General features: G+C 34.0%; 1 protein-coding gene across 1 annotated transcript in view; it reads left to right on the top strand.

Annotated features, from left to right (window-relative positions):
- LOC123937292 (MDM2 binding protein) overlaps window positions 1-18,457 on the top strand; it is a 76,886-nt gene that overhangs the window by 5,161 nt on the left and 53,268 nt on the right. Inside the window, exons 3-11 of the mRNA XM_045998035.1 lie at window positions 693-766; window positions 862-1,010; window positions 2,683-2,741; window positions 4,629-4,773; window positions 5,759-5,876; window positions 8,791-8,925; window positions 10,739-10,833; window positions 11,559-11,631; window positions 17,283-17,400. Of these exons, the coding sequence (XP_045853991.1) occupies window positions 693-766; window positions 862-1,010; window positions 2,683-2,741; window positions 4,629-4,773; window positions 5,759-5,876; window positions 8,791-8,925; window positions 10,739-10,833; window positions 11,559-11,631; window positions 17,283-17,400 (966 nt within the window). The remainder of the gene's footprint in view (window positions 1-692; window positions 767-861; window positions 1,011-2,682; window positions 2,742-4,628; window positions 4,774-5,758; window positions 5,877-8,790; window positions 8,926-10,738; window positions 10,834-11,558; window positions 11,632-17,282; window positions 17,401-18,457) is intronic.

Below are 18,457 nucleotides of genomic sequence, written 5' to 3'. Positions count from 1 at the left end.
CATGTAACAATCCGGTCTCCAAGAAAAGAATCTTCCCAACGTTTAGGTAGTAGTTTTATCTCCTCTCCCCCTAGCCGGGATGAATCAGACCTTCCTTCACGGTCTTTGAAGAGGGAATTGTTTTTCCTAAAATGACTTACACACTTCGTGTGACTCAATAGTAAGTGAGTGGTTGTATTTTTGGGGGTAGACTTTAGTGTTTAAAATGGTGAATAAAATAGTATGGGTTTTGATTTTGACAAAAAGTATTCATTGTAAAAAAAATTTGGAAGGGGAGGGGAACCATAAGAGACTATGGACTCTGAAAAACAACCTGAGGGTTTTGAAGGGTCAGGGGTGGGAGGTTGGGGGAACAGGTGGTGGGTAATGGGGAGGGCACGTTTTGCATGGAGCACTGGGTGTTGTGCAAAAAGAATGAATACTGTTACGCTGAAAAAATAAATAAAATGGAAAAAAAAAAGTATTCATTGTGAGTGAATGCTTTTGCTCTTCAGGCAGATGATTCTGTTTGAATTTGGGGGGATTTTAAAACCCATGTTATGTATTTTTAAATGCATATATGCACACACATATCTTAACTGTGTAGTATGTATCAAAAATTACATAGTTCTCTTAGTATATATGCTATATGCTATAACATCTGCTTGTTTGTGGTATGCCTTTCTTCTAATCAGCATGGTTTCGTTTTCAAGCATGTTCTGTAGGCGGCATACCCGGTTCCAAGAGGTGGTTCTTTGCAGTGCAGGCAATATGTGGATTTTATCAGGTAATAGAAATGAAAAAATAGCCATTAGCAAATGTCTTTGTCAATATAAATAATTTCAAGAGCCCGTCACTTAATGCAATCTTTTCATGTGCTAGTTTTGCAGTTCTGACTGGGAAGAGATACATTTTGATATGGAAAATGATGAAATTGAAAATGTGCTTCAAACAAATATTGAAGAATGTTTGAGTGCTGAGTGTTTTGAGGAAGAAGATAGTAATAGCAGAGAATCATTATCATTGGCTGAGTACGCTTATGATATCTTACTTTCTATAATATATTTCTATAATGTCTTTTTTTTCTTTCTATAGTATCTTTAAAGTGTTTAACATTAGACAGTATTTTAGCCGCAAGAGTAAATGTTAAATGTTTTAGCTATCAGAAGGCAATTTTAGTTAATTAAAATTGTCAGTTCTTTATCTTGGAAGATAGGCAATTTTTTGCCTTTTATTTGAATAAAACTATTTAAATTGGAAAACTGGGCATCTGAAAATATTTAGTTTCTTAAGCTTACAAAATTGCAGGAATCGTAAAAAGTGATACTCTAATTAATATGTTACTTTCCTAAAGATAAATTCTGCCTGATTATGAACTTTAAGAGCTCAAATAGAAACTTTATTTAAGATTAAAAACTGGCATTCAAACTCAAACTCTAAAAATGTGATTTTCATTTTGCTGTTTGAGGTTGAAATATATGATTTCTTCAATTTATGTATATCTTGAACATTTAGACACTTTAAAATGCATAGTTTCTGAGGATTATATAGATGATTGTGTTCACTTTCAGGTTTTTTGAATTGTGGTACAATATACAAGTTGGTCCAGGTGACAAAAGTTGTGATTATTTTTTTCCTCATGAAATGTCCCATCTTGGACTCATAATTAATACCTCTCATTTTAGTCTTCCATAGTATTTCATTACAAAATCCCACTTCTATTTCTTGCAGGATTCATGTATTATATTATTTCTGTAAATTACTGGACACTTTAAAAATTCTGTTTTCCTCTTCTCAAATTATATTTGTTTGTATGATTAATGAAAGAAGATCTTGTAGAACTGAGCAAAAGGTATTGAACCAGGGGTCATTAGAAGTGGTTTCTAGGTACATGATCGTGGGCCGGTCACTCCATTTCTCTGGTCCTTTACTTTCTCATCCATAAAGTTTTGAGATCCTTTCAGGTGATTTCTAAGGTGCCTTCCCCTCTTAGAGTTTTTATCATCCCAGGTTTTCCACCATTATTAAAAGATGGTGAGTAATTATTTCTAGTAAGTGACCTAATAATTATTTCCACAAGAGGGAGCTTGAAAACTATACTTTACCAGAAGATGTCTTAAGTTTTCTAGACAATGGCAGGTTTATAATAAAGGATTTAAGTAAGAAATATAAACATATAAGATATGTTTATATTTATGAATTTTTGAGGAAAAAATCATCATTTGGATAAAATGAAAAGATTTTGAGGAATTGGAGAACATCATCATATTTATCAACTGGGGCTATTTTATGCCATTCAGAGAAAAGCAGTATCCTTCTTTATTAAACCCTTAGCAATACTTACTTTTAGGGTTCAGAAAAATGTTTGGTCTATTACTTAGGATTTTTGTTTAACATACTAGGTATAATTTAGAGGTTTTCCCCCCTGTTTTGCTAGTGTTGTTTGTTTTTGATGGTGTGGTTAAAAACTTGGACTCAGTGTTTGAATCTTAGCTTCTACACCTACTAGTTATGCGACTGAGGCAAATTTGTTTAAAGTAAGGATAATAATATTAGTAGTGTCTCATGGATTGTCATGAAAATCACATAAGATAATGCATTTAACATACTTAATAGTGTCTGGCACATGGTCCATTTAATATTATCTATTATTATTATATGTAATGTGTGGGTGTGTTTTTCTAACTTACCCTTTTATTTTAGCCTATATGAAGAATCTGCAGAAAATTTGCATCAGCTGTCCGATAAACTTCCTGCTCCTGGTAATATTTTATGACTATTTTCAATAATTTATATCTTATCTTATACTTTCCGTGAATGAGTGATGAATTCTGTCTTTATGCTAGTGTTTTCACTTCTAATTTCAAAATCAAAATGAAAAAAAAAACAATTTTTTAGAGGGAGTGAGAGAGAGAGAATCTTAAGCAGGCACCACACCCAATGTGGAGCCCGATGTGGGGCTCCATCCTGGGACCCTGAGATCATGACCTGAGCTGAAATCAAGAGCCATGGATGCTCAACCAACTGAGCCACCCAGGCGCTCTGAAAAATAATTTCTTAATTGAAGTTGATACAAAACACAATCTACTACTTTAATAAAATATATTACTGAGACATTACAGTTCTTGTAATTATTCAAACAAAAATTAGAACTTAGAGAATTAAATACCCATCACCGTTTCCTTATGTAGTTATTACTGAGGAATGTTTCCTCTACATACCCTTCTTTTCCTTAGTATGTTCTATAGAATACTAGTCCTATGAACACCTCTAGGAGAAAGAAGTTCTTTAACCTTGATCATTTGGATAACATTCTTATAAGCTGTGAGGTCGCTATATACATTATCAAGTAGAATATTATATGGTAAAAGAAGCCCTTTGTCAGTTATTGTTAAAAACTATTTTATTTATTTATTTGAAAGAGAGAGAACAAGAGAGGGCACAGTGGTGGAGAGGGAGAAGCAGACTGCCAATTGAGCAGGGAGCCTGATGCAGGGCTCCATCCCAGGACCCTGGAATCAGGACCTGAGCTGAAGGCAGCGCTTAACTAATTGAGCCACCCAGGTGTCCCTACTCAACTTTTTTTAAAGAGCTCCCCGCCTTTTTTTCCTACTATAATGGAAAGCATATTTTATGAAATACTGCACCATACTGTTCTTAAAACTGTATTGTCTTAAATTTGTCTTTTTGTGTCAATCAAGCAGCTGGCAGCTAAAGCTCAGTACAATTTGGCATCTATAAATAATTTTGAAGGGCTTTCTTGAATATTGTCGTCATTGAAGGTCATTTATTACGCAGATAGTTGTTGTGTCTATTATACGTCATGTATTGTACTAGGAGCTGAGTATGTGATGATTTGTAAAGCATATGTGATTACCATGAAGGACTTGATAGCTCATCATCTAATCCTTATATTCAAGATCCTATTTCAGTGTAAAGGTCCCGTATGGAAAATAACTGAATACACAGATAAATAAACATCAGTTTTTTAAATGAAATGTGTAAAATTAAAATGCGTTGAAATATATAGTTGCTGTTTTGGCAAATTAGAATGCTTTCATTATCAAATTTCTCTTTGGTTCCTGTTTCATTTATATTATGTTGTACTTTGGCAAATTTATAATTTTATAAAATGTGAAGTTTCATGCAGTTATACTTTTTTCCTTAAGAACTAATGATGTCAGTATAATTGAGTTTTCTGAGTGTTTTATTGTCCTATAAAAAGAAATAATTTATTTGAACCTCGTAATTTTGTATTAATTCATTCTCTTTTGTGTAAATTAAGTATAGAAAAATACACTGAAATTGCCCAGGTTTTTTTTCCTCTGTTCAGTACAACAATGGCATTGGTGATCTCAAGAGCAACATATATAATTAAGCACTGGCACATAATTGTCAAGTAATTATGATAGACTCCATTGTTTCCTGGTGTATGCTAGCTATTAAAGATAATATGCCTTTAAATCAAATGATTAACATTTAGAACTTTTGAACTTCTAAAGATATGTTTTGTTTTAAAGAATTTCAGAAATTAAAGTTAAAATCCTTCTTTGTCTTCCAAATAAACATAAAATTCAATGTTTAGGGTACTGTTTTGAGACATATCAGATTTTTAAAAAAATTATGAAAATGCCTTCTTCTCTTTCTAGGTCGAGCAATGACAGATATAGTACTGTTGCCTTCTGAAAAAGATCCTCCTAGATTGAAAGACTGTCTGCCTGCTGTAGGAGCACTAAAACATCTGAAGGAATGGTATTCAGCAAAGGTTACCATAGCAGGAAATCACTGTGAAACGTAAGCTGCTTTGTTCATATTTGCTCTCAGTGTTATCTGTTTTTACAATTAGCATGGTATCCTGTTTTTAACTTGGGATTTGAAGATTGTTTTTAATGTGACAAGATAGTTTTATGTCATACTGTTGTTAGAGGTTTATCTATTGAGAAGAATCTAGATTTTTCTTGTTTCATACTTTATAGTCCTGAGACATTTAAGTTTTTAGTAAATATCATCAGTGCGTTTTATAACCATTATTGAGCATTAATTATCTAAACACACTGTGTGCTTTTAAATAGGTACGTATTGTCCATTGAGCACCAGGATGAATACCCTGGATACAGGGATACACTGGATTTGTTATTTGTTTGTTTTATGTGCAATGTAGAAACAAGTATGTACTGTTGGGTTTTATATTTTAGTAAGGTCTAGTTGTATCCTTAAAGAAGTATTCAATTGGATTCATGATTTTATTCATTTAACAAGTGTTTATTGAGCACTGACTTTATGCCAAGCACAGCAATAGATGCTGATGAGTTAAGAAAGCGAGGTTTGATCTTGTTCACTGAGATACAGGGAGAACTAGGAATGCTGATAGCCTTATCTGTGGAAAGGGCTTCTATGCAATTCCATACAGAGCTGTAGGAGAAAAATTTTAGGAGCACCGTTCTCCCTTTGAAGATAAACGGCTGATAACTAAGTCTGTGTATCTGTGTACATGTGTATATATCAGGCACACTTCAGCTAATAAATAGTAATAGGAAAATCTGTTCCTTCATCTGTAGTGTTAAGAGTAATTCCTCTTAACAGGGATAATGAAATCAAACAGACATGTGGTAGTGACTCTCTCAGAGACTGACTTAAGGAATGTTTTATAATATTAGTAGGTAAAAGCCGTGATAGAAACTTTGCATTTTTGCCTGTTAGGATCATAGTTAACTATAACCATTAAATCTAAGGAAGATATAAAACCCTGTATTTAACCATCATAATCTTTTATTTGTAGAAATTGTCAGAAAATTGCAGAATACCTCTCTGCTAATGTTGTGTCTTTAGAAGATCTCAAAAATGCTATTGACTCAAAGGAATTATGGAGGGGAAAGATTCAGATATGGGAAAGAAAGGTAAGTGGATTTCTCAGTTATCACAGTTTGCAAAGCAGGCCTGTTAGATTTATTTACAGCACAGATACTTGAAATGAATTTGAATGACAATGTACCTCATAAAGATGTTCTAGAATAGCACTATCTAAGAATTTTGTGTGATAATAGGAATGTTCTGCTGGTGCTAATAATACAGTAGTCATTGGCTTTATAGTGCTACTGAGCACTTTTTGTGTGATTACATATGTGATTATTTCAACCAAAAAAATTATATAGTCACCATGGTTATCTTTTGGACACTCTAGCTCTAGATTCTAGCTCTAGAATCTAAGAGTCTTTTAAAAATACAGAATTTGAGGGGCACCTGGGTGGCTCAGTGGGTTAAAGCCTCTGCCTTTCACTCAGGTCGTGATCGCAGGGTCCTGGGATCGAGCCCCGCATCGGGCTCTCTGCTTGGCAGAGACATTTAAGTTTTTCCTCTCTCTCTCTCTGCCTGCCTCTCTCCCTACCTGTGATCTCTATCTGTCAAATAAATAAGATCTTTAAAAAAAATATATATATATAGAATTTGACATTAGTTGAGTTCATGTCATTTATCCAAGATGCCTTATTTCATTACATGTATAGACTATTAGAAAGCTGCTTAGAACATCTCTTAACTATAATACCACTTTTTTTTAATTTATTTAATTATTTATTTTTAGGGGGAGAGAGGGAGGGAGCAGCGGCCCGGACATAGGGAGAGGGAAAGAAAAATCTCAAGCAGACTCCTCACTGAGAGCAGAGCCCAATACTGGGCTCAATCTTACCACCCTGAGATCATAACCTGGGTCAAAATCAAGAGTCAGACGCTTCACTGACTGAAACACCCAGATGCCCTGCAGTACTACTTTAAGTGATCACTACTCTCTACTAATCAGCTCTGTGATTTTGAATAACTTTTTTTTAACCTCACAAGATCCCAGATTTCTCAATTATAAGATAAAAATATTAGATTAGTTTAACTTTTCTAATCTTAAATTTCTATGAGGTTCCGATTCTATTTTGGCATCTTTTATGATGAATGAATATGTTTAGTGGCTTTTATAAGTTGTGTGCATGTTAAAGCAAGTATCTAGTATTTTACATATTTTTGAATATAGGCAAAACTAAAACAATAAAATTTCTTGGGACACCTGGTTGGCTCAGCGGGTTAAGCATATGCCTTCGGCTCAGGTCATGATCCTGGGGTCGTGGGATCTAGTCCCACACTGGGCTCCTTGTTCAGTGGGGAGCCTGCTTCTCCCTCTGCCTGCTGTTTCCCCAACTTGTGCTCTCCCTCTCTCTCTGACAAATAAATAAGTAAAATCTTTTAAAAAATACCAAAAACCATAAAGTTTCTCAATGTTTGTTCAGGGTGACTTGGGAACATGAGTTGGGTCTTGTGTTTCTGTAAAGATTTATTGCACTAATTACTAGATTTTTTTCCCTTTCGATTCACCCTTGACTATGGCTTAATAATAAAACTTCTAATAAGACAATAGGACTTAATGTGATTCTTCTTGCTGATTTACATGCTGTCTCATCCTTACCTTAGGAAATACCAGTCTGCAGGTCACCCTTCTGTGCAGGTGGTTTTAAGTAAACAAACCACATAGCCATCTGGAAGCGTGTAAGATAGAATTAGCTAGAATTGTTTTTGTATACATTTTTGAAACTACATGTTTGCATATACAAAATAATGGCAGAGTTCTCTTCATGTGATTCTTTTACTCCTTTATGAATAGGAAATTAAATATTTATTTCACCACAAGATGAATGTAAAACTTGAAATCACTTGTTTTGGTGGAGAATAGCTTTTAGGGTAGATGCATTATAGTGATTAAAGACATAGATTCTGGAGTTAGGTTGTCTGCATTCAAATACCTACTCTATTTCTTGTTAGTTTTGTGTGACACATTGGGTAATAGTTAGGCTTTTGGTGCCAAAGATGCCTTCATGTGTGAGATAGGTATCACAATAGCTCCTCTCTCATAGATTTTTATGAATGTTAAATTATGTAAAGCACAAAGTAACCACTCATTAAATGTTAGTATCATTGTTACCATTACTATGAGCACCCCTACTATTACTCCTTCTGCAGGAATTGATCTTCTCATCAACAACTTATTTTGAAAGCAAACTATGTGTTAGGCCCTGTCCTAAAAATTTGTTTAAGTAAGACAGACAAGCTCTGTTTTTGCAGAACTTGCAGAGTGATAGGAAGCCAGATATTGAACAAGTATATGTAAAGGAGATTGTTTGGCTCTGTGGTTGCACAGAATGGGCTTAGTGTACTCTTGTAGGCTGGTATAGGGCCAAGGAGAGCTTTTCCTGAGAAGATCCATATGTGTACATAAATGGAAGAACCACATTCTGAGTTGAGGAATCAAAAATGTTATTTCTTGGGGGCACCTGGGTGGCTCAGTGGGTTAAAGCCTCTGCCTTCGGCTCAGGTCATGATCTCAGGGTCCTGGGATCGAGCCCCTCATCGGGCTCTCTGCTCAGCAGAGAGAGCTTCCTCCTCTCCCTCTCTCTGCCTGCCTCTCTGCCTACTTGTGATCTGTCTGTTAAATAAATAAATAAAATCTTTTTTTTTTTTTTAAAGATTTTATTTTATTTATTTGACAGAGAGAGATCACAAGTAGGCAGAGAGGCAGGCAGAGAGAGAGGAGGAAGCAGGCTCCCTGTGGAGCAGAGAGCCCGACTCGGGGCTCGATCTCAGGACCCTGAGATCATGACCTGAGCCGAAGGCAGCGGCTTAATCCACTGAGCCACCCAGGCGCCCCAATAAAATCTTTTTAAAAATGTTTTTTCTTATGGTTTTCTTCTCAATTTTTACATTGCAATAAGATGTGTTGGTCTTTGTAAGTTTATTCATGGTATTTATAACTGTGTTCTTTTGGTTTCTTTTCAGTTTGGATTTGAAATTAGTTTTCCTGAATTTTGTTTAAAGGGAGTCACACCTAAGAATTTTAGTACATCTAATTTAAATCCTTGCATTCTTGCCAAAAAGGTAATACCATCAAAGGATAAGAATATTTTACCAAAGGTAATCTATATTTAATTCACTTTGCAGTCATTCATTCATGCATATTTTTGTTCTTAAAAGATATGTTTGAATCTTGAAATTATCGTTTCTAATATATGTGCTTAAATGGGCTCACTGATGTAATTTTTATTATAATTATAATTAGCACTTAAATTATACTATGTTATCATCATTGAATGTTGGCAAAACTATTGTTATTTTATTTTTAAAATGGAATGATCCTAACTTTAGATCATCAGTATAGGCCTGAAACTTCCTTTGGTGAGGACTTTGCTATCGGAACTTTCTGAGACTCGGTGTGGAGAGAGTATGATACTAAAGAGAACAGGCTTTGATGCTAGGTAGACCTGGGTTTGAAACCTGACACTGTCACCTCTAAGTCGTTGTAACCTGCAGAGATTGACTAACTCATTTGTGAAATGAAGAGAGTAACACACTTACCTTACAAAGTTATTATGAAGGTTAAATGAGGAAAAGGTTTATAGTACCTTCATTCACAGTTTAAAAAGTATTAGCTTGTGTCCCATATCTCCATAGATTCATTCTTAAAATGCAAATAATTATGAAATACAACAATTTAAAAGGGTTTAGTTAGTTGACTTTTTTTTTTACATTGGAAAAAATAACATAAGAAGAGGTGTTTATATAGAAACCCTTTAGAAATTCACTTTAAAAGATCCAGGTAGAAAAAAAATAAATAAAGACAAAAAAAAGACCCAATTTAAGAATGTGCAAAACAATAGTCCTTGAAGTTACAAGGATGTCAGATAGATGGGTAATATTTTCTTATCAAAGTGTAGTACAAAAAAAGGCATATTTCTGATGGGAACACATTTCCCGATAGTTGTTCAGAATTGCTTATTTTAAGTAACCTACCATGGCCATCTTTTGCAGGAATATTAGATTCTTTTCTAAAGACTTTAAGATCGATGATCTCAGTGTCTCTTCTCTCAGAGTACACCATTTAAGTATGAATAATGTATTTAAATTTTGCTGCTATTGACAGAAATCTTAGGGTACCATCTCTCTCTCTCTCTCTCTGTGTATACATATACTGTATATATATATGTGTGTGTGTATTTATGTGCACATAATATACACACAATTATATATGGTGAGATTACTCAGCTTTCTTCAAGTTTAAAACTTTGGGTAGTCTCCTCAAGATGTGTTTGTTATTCTTTGCCCTTCTTGTGAAGTATTGTAGCCTCCACTTCTAAAATATTTGTCCTCCTTCACTAGCTAACTAAACTGGTAGCTTAGTTTTAGACTTTGCCCAAAGAAATACTGCAATTTTATTTCTCTGAGTGGAGCTGTCTTTGTTAATTAGGACACTTGGCTTTACTAGCGCTGTTAACTTCTTCAGCATTTATTTCAAGGATTTTTTTTTTTAATCTCATCATACCACTCAATCTAAGTTCATCCTGGAGAATCTTCTCTTTCTCTCAGTCTTGCAAAACCTCTAAGTTTGTTTCTTCGGTATCCTAGCCTCTTGGGTCACCTGTCTGTCTTGCTGAAAATAATCACAAAAAGTTGAGAACTCTTGTCTTCCTTTGCTTGTCTCTTTCTGGACTCATTTTTCCGTCTGTCAAAACTCTTTTCAGTTACTGAGAAATGTCTATGTCTCTACTCTGAAAGGTAGAATTAAAATGGAAACAATTCTTGCCTGCTATAGAGGATTTAATTTTGGGCTTGCATAATTTGTAAATGCTTTTGAAGATCCATTTAAAATTTTTAAACTCTAATCACTAATTTGTTCGTTTTTATTTTGTTTATAGAATTTAACGTTTACATAATCTTATTTCTTTCCTAGGTTTTCCATTATTATGGCCCTGCTTTAGAATTTGTGCAGATGATAAAATTATCAGATCTACCCTCCTGCTATATGTCGGATATTGAATTTGAGTTGTATCCTTTTATTTACATGTTCATTTTAGATTACATTTTCTTTGTCAGGTGGAATGTTGGAATGTTTCCTCCACATCTAGATATTTGACCGTGCTGGGGTTTTTTTCTTTAATAACATTCAGTATGTTTTTCGTTGCCATGGCTTTAAGAGAAGTTGTACAACTTTCAAAAGGAAAAAATCCTCCTTCAAGTACAATATGCTTCTAGAATAGGCAGAAGACTTTCTGGTATTGTGACTCCTTGCTAACAGGGTAGGGAGGATGGAGAAATGTGAGGAATATGTGGGGGAAAACAGAGTAATTTACAAACTCATGAAATGTACACATGTTTCTCTTGCCACTGGCAGGATGGCAGAATCATTTTTAAGAAAAATGATTTTTCTTAATACACCTAAGAACAGAACATTTTATATAAAAAGAAATTGTTGCCTGGAAATGGAACACTAGCATAGTGTTCTTAAAATTTGTGTAGAAATTATGGTTTTTATAAACCTCTTTTTCTGATAGTTAATAGAGATGCTCTTCATAGAAGCACTTTCTTCTTGGTATATTTTCAGCATTAGAAAAATACTTTTCCTTAAGAAAAGGAGCAACTATGAATTCCTACAGTTAAAATTTTTAGTAAATTTATCTAAGCACCTTGTAAATTAGACCACCAGACTGGTTTTAGGGAGTAGTATTGTTTCACGGTCACCATTCTATCATTTCTTTAACTCCTTAGTTCAGAGGGTTGACAAAAAACAATACCAGACAGAATTCCATGTTGTTGCTCGAGCAGATTTCTTCTCTGCGTGGGAAGGTATAGGTTTTTTGCTTTGTTTTTAACTTAACATTTAAGGGTGGGTGAGAAAAGGGACTATAGTTTGTTAATCGGTTTTTGCATAATAATTTTGCTTCTTTAATAGAACAAAGGAAAAAAAAAAAAATAGAACAAAGGATTTTGGTCCTGATAGATATTAAGGTACTTCGAACTTCCCATAATAACACAAAAGTCCTCTGCAGACATGAAATGATGTTAATTTTTTAGAAGAGATTTTCAAAAATAAGCTTCATGACTGGTAATTTTGTTAGTTTTAAAATTTGAAGACATGTTAGATTATTGTTAACCTACTCCTTCAACATCTGATTTCAGTTATGTGAGAAGATATTCTCATCCTTGCATTATCTTTTTCATGGTAGTACAGTGGGTGGAAGTGAGAAGAACTTCTAAAGCCTCACTGTATTATCATTTGTAAGTTTTCAGTTTTTTTTTTTTTTTTTTTAAGATCTTATTTATTTGTCAGAGAGAGAGAGAGAGAGAGAGCGAGCACGGGGAGCGGCAGGCAAAGGGAGAAGCAGGCTCCCCACGGAGCAAGGAACCCTTGTTGGGGTTGGATCCTAGACCCTGGAAACATGACCTAAGCCCAAGGCAGGCGCTTAACTGACTGAGCCACCCAGGCATCACTCCATTTTTCTTTCTTCATTCTGGTGGTGTTTATGAGATTTGTGGCTATTTCAGTAATTTTATATATATGCATAAATATACTTGACTAAATATACTACTATACTTGACTTTACTAGATTACATATGTATATAATTTAAATTATATATTTATATATATATTTTATATATTTAACATTAAATAAATATATTTATATATAGTATATTAAATTAAATATAATTAAAATTGCATATAATTATATTTTTATTTTTTAATTATATAATTTTAAAGATTTTATTTATTTGACAGAGATCACAAGTAGGCAGAGAGGCAGGCAGAAAGAGAGGAGAAAGCAGGCTCCTGCAGAGCAGAGTGCCCGAGGCAGGGCTCGATTTCAGGACCCCAGGATCATGACCTGAGCCAAAGGCAGAGGCTTTAACCCACTGAGCCACCCAGGGGCCCCAGTTGACTGTGTTTCTATGAAAACAATTTTTAATGCACAGAATATTCATGGGCAGCATTTACTTGACATTATCTTACTGTTTTAAGAACAAATAAACTATTTCGAACAGTTCTGTAGGGAGGAAAATGATTATTATAGTTTCCCCATGGCACTATAGTCAAATACTGGTTATAATTCCCTTAGAAAATTGATACAGTGAAAGAAATACAATTTGGGCCTTAAGATGCTTGACTATAGATAATTTAAAATTTTGACTTTCTTGGTTAAGCGTCTGAGTCTTGACTTTGGCTCAAGGTCATGATCTCAGGGTTGTGTGATCAAGCCGTGTGTTGGGTTCCATGCTGGGTGTGGAGCCTGCTTAATATTTTCTTCCCCCTCTCCTTTTGCCCCTCCTCCCTTGCATGTTCTCTCTGTCTCAAATAAATAAATCTTAGAGTTTTGACTTTTAGCCTCTTTTTCCATAAAATTAAGTTTTTGAATAGTGTGCCTGTTTATTTGATGAAGTATAATATTAGCCTGTGTTTTCATCCTCTAAAGAATACCTCTAAAGAACGTGAAATTTTTAAAAATTTATATTTTCTTATTTATCCAACATGTATCTTATTATGTGCTAGACACTGTGCTCGATACGAGGGATCCAGTGATGGATTGCACAAATGAAGACATCCTCACCGAACTTACATGTTGGTGAGAAAAAGAGAAAATAATAAGAACTATGAAGAGGGGAGCCTAGGTGGCTCAGTGAGTTAGGCAGCTGACTCTTAGTTTTAGCTCAGGTCATGATCTCAGGGTCGTAAGATCAAGCCCACTGTGGGGGTCTGCACCAAGTGTGGAGCCTGCTTACGATTCTCTCTCCCTCTCCCCCACCCCTCACATTCCCCACCCTGCAACAAAGGAACTATGAAGAAAACAAGCAGACTGCAATAGAGTGATCAGGTGGACTTACTTTAAGCAAATTAGTAAGATCATATATCTCTATAAAAATATGCACATAGAAATCTTGCAGAGTTGTATAGTAAAAAGAAAGAAAGAAAGAAAAAGACAAAAAGTAAAGAGAAAAAGCACAAAGAATTTAAAAAAAAAATCTGTTCCTATTGTAATCCAAGTAACTAAATAGTTCTCCATGTAACCTCATCTAGTTCACCTCATTTGGGGGGGTGGCTCTCCATTCTAGGAATAGGGGAATATCATTTATCATTAATCATTTCACCTATGTTTTCAAATAGGGAAGGAGAAGAGTATGGTAGAATAGAAAGTCTCAAGTAAGAATGAATGTACTTTAAGAAACTTAGATTTAAATTCTAGTTCTACCATTCACTGGCTTATAGCTTTTTAAATTGTAAATTATAAGTAATAATCCCTGTTTTACCTGTTGCGAAAGTTGCAGTGAAAACCAAATTGGAGTATGTTTTATAAACTATCAAGTATGTTATAAACGATGGTTGATAACTAATTTTAGTGTCTTTGAAGTTTATCTAGCCCAAATGATAGACAGGCATATGTGAAATATTTTCCTGAAAGGTATAAGGCTCCAAATATCCTCTAGATATTTTGAAGATAAGATGCAATTTTTAGGAATTACTTTTATAGGTAATTTTTCAAGTCAAAATCAGACACATACCTGTAATTTGTTTAATACAGGTATAAAATAATCCTTAATGCATCTCGTTGTTGAAGATAAGGAACACTAATATTAGAAGCAAACTAAACTATTGATACTTATTGTATTTTCAGTTGTTTTGTTTTAAATTTGGCATATTAGATTATCATTTTCATTTTATTTATTGTCATAGTTTATTTATTGTCATTTTTATTTATTGGACAATGACTATAAAACATTGGAGTATTCTTGGGGTGCCTGGGTGGCTCATCAGTTGAGTGTCTGACTCTTGATTTCGGCTCAGGTCATGATCTCAGGGTTGTGATTTCGAGTCTCACATTGGGTTCCATGCTCAGCACAGAGTTTGCTTGGGATTCTCTTTCCCTCTGCATCCTACCGCTCCTTGCGTGCTCTCTCCCCTTCTTTCTCTCTAAAATAAACAAAATCTTTAAAAAAGAATTAGAGTATTCTTTATCAGTAAGGGACAAATAAATGATGAAATTTTGTATAGATGTTCCTACTTTAAAGCAGCATAAGGGATGATTTTTGGAAACATAATCTAGCTAACAGATCTGGATGGGAAGCACTGTATTCTCTTTTTATACTAGGTCATAATTAGTCTTTTACATTTTTGAAAAAACATAGTTCTGATTTGCATGCTTCTTCTTTGAAATAATTCTAATGCTTTATAACTTGGTTTTCATTTATTTATTCAGCAATTTTGTGTGGGCCTTGGGGCAGAGACTGCCTGCTGTGTGCCAGGGGCTTGTTTCAGATATTGGAGAGGATAAAATGGACAAGGTCCCTCCTTGGGAAGCTTGCATAGTACTTAAATTTTAGTGATCAATATGATCTTAAGTCAACTTCTGACTTAAAAAAAAAAACAAATTTGATTAGCCCCAGAATAAAAAGAAAAACCTTTTATAGTAAAGCTTATTAGATTAGTAAAAAATAAGAGGATTGTTAAAGAATCATGGTATCTACTAATTGTATGACCAGGAAATATTTTTTATTTTGTTTCATTTATTTTTAAAAAAAATTTTGAGAGAGACCAGCAGGGGTGGGAGGGGGTGGTAGTGGTAGGAGGGGCAGAGGACAGAAGAAAAGAGAGAATCTTAAGCAGGCTCCACACCCAGCATGGAGCCCGATACAGGGCTCGATCTCACAACCCTAAGATGATGACCCGAGCCGAAATCGAGAGTTGGATGCTTAACCGACCAGGTCTCCCAAACACTCCAGAAAATATTTTTTTAAGGAGAGAATTTGTAAGGTTAGAAACATGATTGCCTTAGTGCCTGCTTCTTCAGGCACTGAAGAATCAAGGTTTTGAAACAGTATTTGGTTTTTAAATTCTGGAGATAATATGATAACCCAGAAGCACCATCCTCAAGTCTCAGAGTGTACCTGATGATTAGTGCATGAGGGAGAATGAGTTATCAGAATCCAAATTTATTATAACACAGTATAAACAATTGACATAAATGTATTTTGGAGGAAATTATAACTTAAGGGATTTAGAAATGTTTATTTTCATATTTGTAGCAAATGTTTATTCAAGAATAAGTTGTCTCAAACATTTGGCTCCTTCTTTGCCTGGGTAGGACTATTTATAATATCAGGCTTTAAGTCATGCATTGAACTGCATTTAGCATCTCTAATTTGTTCAGCTTTACCTATAATATTTATATAATTAAGTTATAACTGGGCCCTGATCTAGCATACTCACAGCTTTGTCTATCCTTTGAGCAAAATACTTCTGTTACGCATTTTACACTGCCTGTTTCATTTATGCAAGTATGTAGAACTAGGATTTTGTGTTTCAAAGTTAAATATAGGTCTTTTTATATTTAATGATTATTTTCTGTTGCTAATATTTTTTATTTTTAGTGTCTAATAATTATGTGAAATACATTTGACTTAGAATTTAAAAAAGGCATGGCTATAATAACAAAAATAAACATTTAATTTTCCCCCTTTTTTTTTGCTCCTAATATACTTATTTGTATATCTAAGAATGCATAAGATAGCAAATAGCAGTAAAACTAATACATTAAAGTATTGACTTAGTATCATATATATGTCATGAGACTCATTCGTCTACAAGTGCTGATTAAAAGTGATTTTTCATTAGATTTGAGGTCTATAAGATATCTTACTTAAATTTCCCCAGAGTTAAAAAAAATATTTATTGGGATTTGCTGATTGTTGTAGCTTATAGTTCTAAAATAACAGGCTTTCAGAGTGTAGTTCGTTTTATTCAGTACCTAATCAAATTGAGATTTTGCCTAAATATAATATGCTGGCTTTGGAAAAACAAATATTTAATAAACATCTGTATGCCCATTCCTGGCAAGGCAAAGATGAATAACCTGAGTTTTCTCATAAATCAGTCAGAAGCTGCTGTAGGTTTTCTGGCACATGATTCATGGTGTCTTTGCATTTTATACCTTATTAGGATTAAATCTCTGATTTCTGGGAACAGACGTTGAAATTACCTACAGATGTATTATAATTTTGAAACCAGAACAATAATCCATCCAGACAAAAAGTTAAAAAATTATGGCTAAGTATGACAAAATCTTTTGATGATGGCTTTCCCAGCCTCTCGCTGGTTTGCAGATATACAAAGAAATGATACCACAACCTGAACTTGAAGCAAAAATTGTGACTAACAAGGTTTTCAGAGATCTATAACTTAATGGAAAAGGGAGCCTATGTTTGTCTACTTTTGTCTGGTTTTTGACTTTTTTTTGACAGTTTAGGTATTGTTTTTGTTTTTCCTGAGGCCTTGTGAGAGAGCATTACAAAGTACATGTTAGATAAGTGAAATTCAAGTGGAAAATTGTCAGGTGACACTAAGAATTAATCTCAGTGTGTAGTCACTTTTAGTGATATATATTTATATATAGATTTAATATATATGTTTATATATGTATATATTTTTTAATATATTCTGTTTTATCCAGGTTGGTGCTCTTTTTGTATTGCCGTGTACTATTAGTAACATACTTATTCCACCTCCCAGCCAACTCAGTTCAAGAAAATGGAGAGAATATATAGCTAAAAAGCCTAAGACAATCAGTGGTAAGTAGTAAATACTTTAAGTTGTTTATGAAGTGGAGATGACATTCTTGATGAGAAAATTATATTTATTACTACTGATTAAAAAGAACCCACATCATTTTAAGATTTTTTATTATCTCAGTAACCCACTGTTAATATCAAAGTATATGCTACCTTATTGAGTCAAAAAAATATCAGTGATCTAAAGGCAGAAGTCTTGATTAAGTAAATAGCTAATTGTATTGGACATGGGTTTCTTAGAGACCTTTCAAGAATGAAATTGATAAAAATAAAGTGGTGAGGGGTGCCTGGGTCACTCAGTCTGTTAAGCATCTGCCTTTGGCTTAGGTCATGATCCCAGGGTCCTGGGATAGAGTCCTATGTCAGGCTCCCTGCTCTGCAGGGAGTCTGCTCCCTTTGCCCCTCCCCCTGCTCATGAGCAACCTCTCTCTTTCTCTCCTTTTCTCTCTCAAATAAACAAAATCTTTTTCTAAAAAAAGAAAAAGTGGTTATTTTATTACATGGTAGGCATACACAAACAAACTGTGATTGCAGTTTTCTAGAGAAATTAGAAGTTATTTAACAATTACATGTTATGCGGTATTCTATGTACTTTAGAAATATTGGCTCATTTAATTCTTACTAGTCCTATAAACTTATTTTTATATCCACTTAACAGACTAGGAAATTGGAGCTTGAAGAAGTTACAGAGCTGTTAATTGGCAGAATCTTGGTTAAAATCCTGGCTCTAACAGTTAATAACTGTAACTTTTCCAAGGATTTGAACCGAGGCCCTGTGCTCTTAAGTACTGCACCGTATTGCCTCTAGTAGTTTATTACATTCAAAATGTCATTACAAAAATGAAATCTTAATTTCTGTTGTAAAATCAGATCATTTATATCCCAACTTTAGTATTTTATGAGGCAATTATAGCTCAAAATGTTATTACTTGCCCAAAGTCATATAATTAAAGAGTGTTTCTTCATACTTTGCTTATATGTAAGTGTTGTTTTTAATTGGACAATAATTTGTTTAAATTATTTTTGAGCTTGTAGTTAGTTTTCATCACCCACGATA

This window comes from Meles meles, chromosome 1, assembly GCF_922984935.1.
Source record: "Meles meles chromosome 1, mMelMel3.1 paternal haplotype, whole genome shotgun sequence".
Classification (NCBI taxonomy): domain Eukaryota; kingdom Metazoa; phylum Chordata; class Mammalia; order Carnivora; family Mustelidae; genus Meles; species Meles meles.
This window is presented reverse-complemented; position numbering and strand designations above follow the sequence as displayed.